The sequence below is a fragment of the Juglans microcarpa x Juglans regia genome, chromosome 1D (genome assembly GCF_004785595.1).
Source record: "Juglans microcarpa x Juglans regia isolate MS1-56 chromosome 1D, Jm3101_v1.0, whole genome shotgun sequence".
Classification (NCBI taxonomy): Eukaryota; Viridiplantae; Streptophyta; class Magnoliopsida; order Fagales; family Juglandaceae; genus Juglans; species Juglans microcarpa x Juglans regia.
The window spans coordinates 17,615,204-17,621,533 of record NC_054594.1 but is presented as its reverse complement, the minus strand read 5'-3'; the positions used below and the strand labels follow the sequence as shown (position 1 = coordinate 17,621,533).

Genomic DNA, 6,330 nt, shown 5'->3' with positions numbered 1-6,330 from the left:
GATGATTACATCACCCTAAAGAGGCGGATTGAAGAAATGACTGGAAGCGGGGAGCTGAAATGAATGCTGACTGGTTACATCAAACCACAGAGGGAGGAGTAGAGAAGGAATAATTCTCCACAACCCAGAAAGAGCCAAGAATAGGCCCCCTAGGAGAAATCTGCACCATAGCAGGTGGATTTGTTGGGGGCAGTGTCACAACATCTGGCAGAAAAGCCCACGCCTGTAGGACAAGATATTACGAGGTATACATGGCAGACAGGCCATACAAGTACCCAAGGCTAGAAACAACGCCAACCATCTGTTTCGAAGACGAAGATTGCAAGGGGGTCATGTACCTCCATGAAGACGCCTTGGTCATGACACTGCTGATAGACAACTACACGACCAAACATATTTTGGTCGATAATGGGAGTTCTATCGACATCCTCTTCTGGGACGCATTCACTAGAATGGGGATTAACACCGACAGGTTGCGACCATTGCCTTCACCATTGAAGGGATTTTAGGGAGAAGCCGTCCAATCGATTGACACCATCGCACTCCCAGTAACAACAGGGCAAGGCGCCCACGCAGTCACCACCATGACGAACTTCTTAGTAGTAAAATCCCCATCATCCTACAACGCTATAATAGGGTGCCCGACCCTCAATAACCTCAAGGCGATTACCTCTACATACCACCTTAAAGTGAAATTCCTAGCAGAAGTAGGAGTGAGCAAAATTCGAGACGAACAGACATTGGCTCAAGAATGTTATGTCCAAGAATTGAAGACAAGGACGCCAACAATATGTATAACCAGCAGTCCAGAGGGGTGCCCGCCACTACCACCCCCGCTGCCAACACCACTCATAAGCAAAGAACCAGACGTGGAAGCTAGGAATGAAAAGGATTTGTTGCAAGTTGAAGTGAACGAATCCTTAAAGATAGTACAGTTGCACCCGAATTGCCCAATCGCCATAACAAGGGTCAGTACAAACCTCCCACCAGAGTATCGAGAAGCCTTGAAGCAGTTATTGATGGAACATAGAGATGTATTTGCCTGCAGCTATGAGGATATGCCCGCGATTGATAATTTAATCAATGAGCACAGTCTCTGCATTAATTTAGAGGCTAAGAAAGTGTGGTAGAAGAGGAGGTCGTTCAACACAGAGAAATGCACAGCCATAACCGAGGAAATAGAACGACTTTTAGCAGTAGGCTTCATATGGGAGGCACATTACCTTGAACGGCTCTTCAATGTGGTACAAGTCAAAAAAGCAAATGGCAAATGGAGGATGTGCGTGGACTTCACCAACCTTAACACAGCTTGTCCCAATGATAGTTTTTCACTCTCCGCATTGACATCCTTGTGGACGCCACAGTCGGACACTAATTTTTTAGCTTTATGGATGCCTACTTCAGGTACAATCAGATCAGAATGAACAAGACGGATGAGGAAAAGATGGCGTTCATAACCGACAGAGGACTCTACTGCTATCGGGTAATGCATTTCGGTCTAAAGAATGCTGGGGAAACATACCAAAGGCAGGTTAACCGGATGTTGAAGCACTAGATTGGGAAAACTATGGAGGTTTACGTAGACGACCTACTGGTAAAATGTAAAGAGGCCGCTTAACACTTAACAGATCATATAGAGTCCTTTGCGGTGTTGCGAAAATACAAGATGAAATTGATCCCAGCCAAATGAGGGTTCGTAATAAATTCAGGCAAGTTCCTGGGATTCATAGTCTCGCAAAGAGGAATAAAAGCCAACATTGAAAAGATAGAAGTAATTTTGAAGATGGTGCCATCCCGAACCATCAACGATACTCAGCACCTAGCAGGAAAAATAGCAGCCTTGAACAGGTTTGTGTTGCGATCAACAGATAAATGCCTCCATTTTTTTTGAGTTCTAAAGCTGGTACACCTTTGGAATGAAGAGTGTGACTGAGCCTTTGAAGAACTGAAGAAGTATTTGGCTAGCCCGCCCCTATTAAAGCAGCCCAATCAAGGGGATATTTTGTATGTATACTTGGCAGTACCCCCCAACCCGTATCAACTGTCTTAGTAAAAGAAAAAGAAGGAACTCAAACATCCATGTATTACACAAGCTGCGCTTTGCGAGGCGCCAAAGTTAGATACCCGTGAATGGAGATGCTGGCATTCGCATTAGTAGTAGCCATCAGAAGACTACAACGATACTTCCAGGCCCACCTTATAAAAGTTCTAACAAAAAATCCTCTTGGAAGGGTACTACAAAAGCCAGACTCCTTTGGGCGTCTGGTCGCATGGTTAATAGAAGTCAGCGAGTTCGAAATTAGCTATGCACCCAGAAACGCAGTTAAAGGCCAAGCCCTCGTAGATTTCGTGGCCGAATTCAATGGGGCTCCCTGTAGAGATCATGACGCCCCCTCCAGGCCAACCCTGAACAGTCTTTGTCAATTTGTCAGCATATCAAGTAGGGGGCAACATAGGGGTACATATCATCACAGAAGCAAAACAGGAGCATTATTATAGGGCGATGCTCACCTTCGAGACCACCAATAACGAAGCAAAATATGAAGCTTTAATAGCGGGATTATTTGCTACCAAGGCATTAGGCACCAAGCAGGTAGAGATTAAAGCAGATTCCCAAATAGTGGTAAACCAGGTCACAGAGGCCTACGCCACTATAGGGCAAACGCTTAAGAAATACCTCGAGCAGGTACTGGCACTACGCAACCAATTCAAATACTTCTCCATAATACAAATTCCAAGGGCAGACAACTTAGTGGCGGATAGGCTAGCAAAGGCGGCGTCGACCAAGGACGAGGCAGAGTTACTGTGGGAAGTGCAGAGGAGGCTGATCGAAGGAAATGAGGCGGCAAGAAAGATTAAAAGGAAGGGGCACGGTTTGTCAAGATCAACAGTGTCCTATATAAGAAGGGTTTCACAACACCATTACTAAGGTGCATCTTACCCGATGAAGCACAATATGTACTAGTAGAGATACACGAGGGTGTTTATGGTAACCATTCTGGCAGGAAGACATTAGCAAGAAAAGCCCTAAGGACAGGGTACTACTGGCCTAACGCCCTTAAGGATGTGAAACAGTTTTCTAGGAGATGCATCCAGTGCCAGGCGTATGCCCCAGTTCCGCACTGCCTACCAGAAAAATTATCATCCGTCATCTCCCTATGGCCATTTGCCTAGTGGAGAGTCGACTTGGTCGGACCGTTGCCACCTAGAAAGGGTGGAGTGAAACACATGATAGTTGACTATTTTACAAAGTGGGCGGAAACAGAAGCCCTAACTACCAAAATGGCTAAGGTCATAACCAGATTTTTGTGGAAAAACATCGTTTGCAGATTCGGAGTTCTGAATGCCATAATCTTAGACAATGGGAAGCAGTTCGATTTCGAGCATTACTGGGTGTGGTGCCAGGAACTAGAGATAAAAGTGAAATACTCGTCACCAGACCACCCGCAGGCAAACGGACGAGTAAAATCAACAAACAAATCCCTACTCGAGATCTTGAAGAAGAAATTAGGTGATCGGAAGGGCGATTGGGCAAAAAAGCTACCAGGAGTCTTATGGGCTTACAGGACCTCGGTAAAAACCTTGACAGGGGAGGTGCCTTTCACTTTGGCGTTCGGAAGCGAAGCAATCACCCCAATAAAGTCGGTTTGTCAACTTACCAGAGCAACCACTTTGATCAGGTAGAGAACGGCAAAGCTCTTGCCGAGCAACTAGACCTCCTTGAAGAAGTGAGAGAAGAAGCAGAGATCCAGAACATCCTTAGTAAGAGGAAAGCTGAGCAGTACTTTAACAAAGGAGTCAAACCAAGGTCATTTAAGGTCGGCGACCTGGTCTTGAGAGAGGCGGGAGTCACTACCCAAGATGAAGGGAAGCTCGGTTCACGTTGGGAAGAGCCCTACATGGTAACCTCCACCAACCGCCCAGGATCATATAGGCTTAAAGACATCGATGGAAGAGAACTACAACATCCATGGAACGCCGAGCACATAAAAAGTTTTATCCTAAGAAAGCTTATCAGCTTACGCAATTACATTTATTTATCTCAGAAACAATTTTCTACTTTTTGGAATGTACGTTTTTCGAGACTCATGGAAATAGAAACGGGTAAGTATTTGATCAATTATTACGCAAAACAGGTGCGGAGGTAAGAAGACCCCATGACCCTCTCCAATGTTAGTCACTAGAAGCCGAGTGACACACTCGCGGTGCAAACGAATAGGCGTGGAGGTCAAAAGACCACACGACCCTCTCCAAAGTTAGCAATGGAACGGGCGTGAAGGTCAGAAGGCCCTACAACCCTCTCCAATGTTAGCCATCGAAAGCCAAGTGACACACTCGCAGTGCAAACGAATGGGAGTGGAGGTCAGTATACCGCACGACCCTATCTAATGTTAGCAATCGAACGAGCGTGGAGGTTAGGAGACCCCACGACTCTCTCCAATGTTAGCCACCGAAAGCCGAGTGACACACTCGCGATGCAAACAAATGGGCGTGGAGGTTAGAAGACCACACGACCCTATCCAAAGTTAGCGATCGAACGGGCATGGAGGTCGGAAGACCATACGACTCTCTCCAATGTTAGCCACCGAAAGCCGAGTTACACACTCGTAGTGTAAATTGAACAGGCGTGGAGGTCAGAAGACCCCACGACCCTCTCCAATATTAGTCACTGAAAGTCGAGTGACACACTCGCGATGCAAACAAACGGGCGTGGAGGTCAAAAGACCACATGACCCTCTCCAAAGTTAGCAATCAAACAAGCATGGAGGTCAAAAGACCACATGACCCTCTCCACAGTTAGCCACTGAAAGCCGAGTTACACACTCGCGGTGCAATAAAACAGACGTGGAGGTTAGAAAACCACACGACCCTTTCCAATGCTAGCCACTGGAAGTCGAGTCACACACTCGCAGTGCAAACGAACGGGCGTGGAGGTCAAAAGACCACACGGCCCTGTCCAAAGTTAGCAAATCGAAAGGCAAGTTGAATACTCGCAACATACCCAGAGCAAGCACAAAGGGTGAAAAAGCCTTGGACAACGCACTCCTAGTGCAATCAACGAAGGCATGTTGGTCAGAAGACCCCGTGACACCCAAGTTCACAGACAAGCACCTAATGGAGGTCAGAAGACCCCATAAATCCCAAATTCACAAACAACCACCCATTAAACCCAAGTACAAAGGCAAGACCGCAAGCGTGAAGGACTAAACAATACTGCCAAAGGAGAGGAACAAAAACACAAAAGGTATCAAAGTAGTATAAATCAACAACCAAAACGTTTAAAAGAAGTGCAGGATTTACAAAAAGCCCAAAACAGGGGCCCAACAACCAAAATGTCTAGAAAAAAGGTGCAAGATCTACAAGTACCCAAAAAAGGGGCCCAACAATTGATACACATCAAAAGCAAATTTTTCACTCTTGAGGCAGGGGACGGGGAAATGCGTCTGGCATCACGTCCCAACCCATAGAATCTGCATATTGACAAGCAGCGTCATCAGGCTTGAAGTCTTCCAAGTTCAGACTCCTCAAGTCAGTCTGAGTGTTGGTCAACAGGTGCATCTTCAGGCATGCCAACCCTGTGCCATACTCGTATCCAAAAGCCCTATCTCGGACAATTCTGGCAGTAGCTAGCTGAGGGTGCAGTTGAACAATTTTGTTGTTCACAACAATTAGCTAAGGCTCCAACCTTGCCCGCGTCTCCGGCAGCTTGCTCTAACCAACCTGGCTAGACTATCCAATGTCTGATCTTGACGGGCGCCAATCTCCGCACGATCCTTTTTATACTTGTGAAACGCAGCCTCTGCCTGAACTAACTCAACTTGCAGCTCGTTGATCTTGGTGTCCTTCTCATGGCGCTCCTTCCAGAATGCCTCCTTCCTTTGAGCCAGCTCCTTAGCCACCTTTCCATGACTCTCTTCAGAAGAAGCCAAAGTAGCAGCCGCCTCTTTGTACTTTCTTTCAGCGCCCAATTGGGATCGCTCAGAAGAGTCTAGCACCCCCTTAAGGCGTAGTACCTCCGCCCGGGTGGCGGCTCTCTCCATCTCCGCCATATGTAAGGCAAAGCTATCTCGGGCATGGAGGCTCTCAACACGAAGGAGCTCGGAGTGAAGGTTGGATGACTCCTCACGAAGGGAGTCAAGGTCAGCCTCCAAAGACTGAACATAACCATCAGATTGCTCTAGATAGCCTTGCAAGTAGTCCCTCTTAGCCTTAAGGCGGTCGTTCTCTTGCCTAGCAATGTAAAAGAAGCGCTCTCCGCCACGACCCAAGACACTAAGGCCTTTACATTCTGCACAAGCACAAAAAGCTAGATAAAATCCCATACAAGCA

The 6,330-nt window shown here is 46.8% G+C and overlaps 1 protein-coding gene across 1 annotated transcript; it reads left to right on the top strand.

The window, feature by feature from the left end:
* Nucleotides 1–584: 584 nt before the first annotated feature.
* On the top strand, nt 585–1,555 carry LOC121236339. Its single transcript, XM_041132797.1, has 2 exons — nt 585–1,126; nt 1,405–1,555. Exons 1-2 carry the CDS (start codon nt 585–587, stop codon nt 1,553–1,555), a joined length of 693 nt encoding a protein of 230 aa, XP_040988731.1.
* The last annotated feature ends 4,775 nt before the right edge of the window (nt 1,556–6,330 follow it).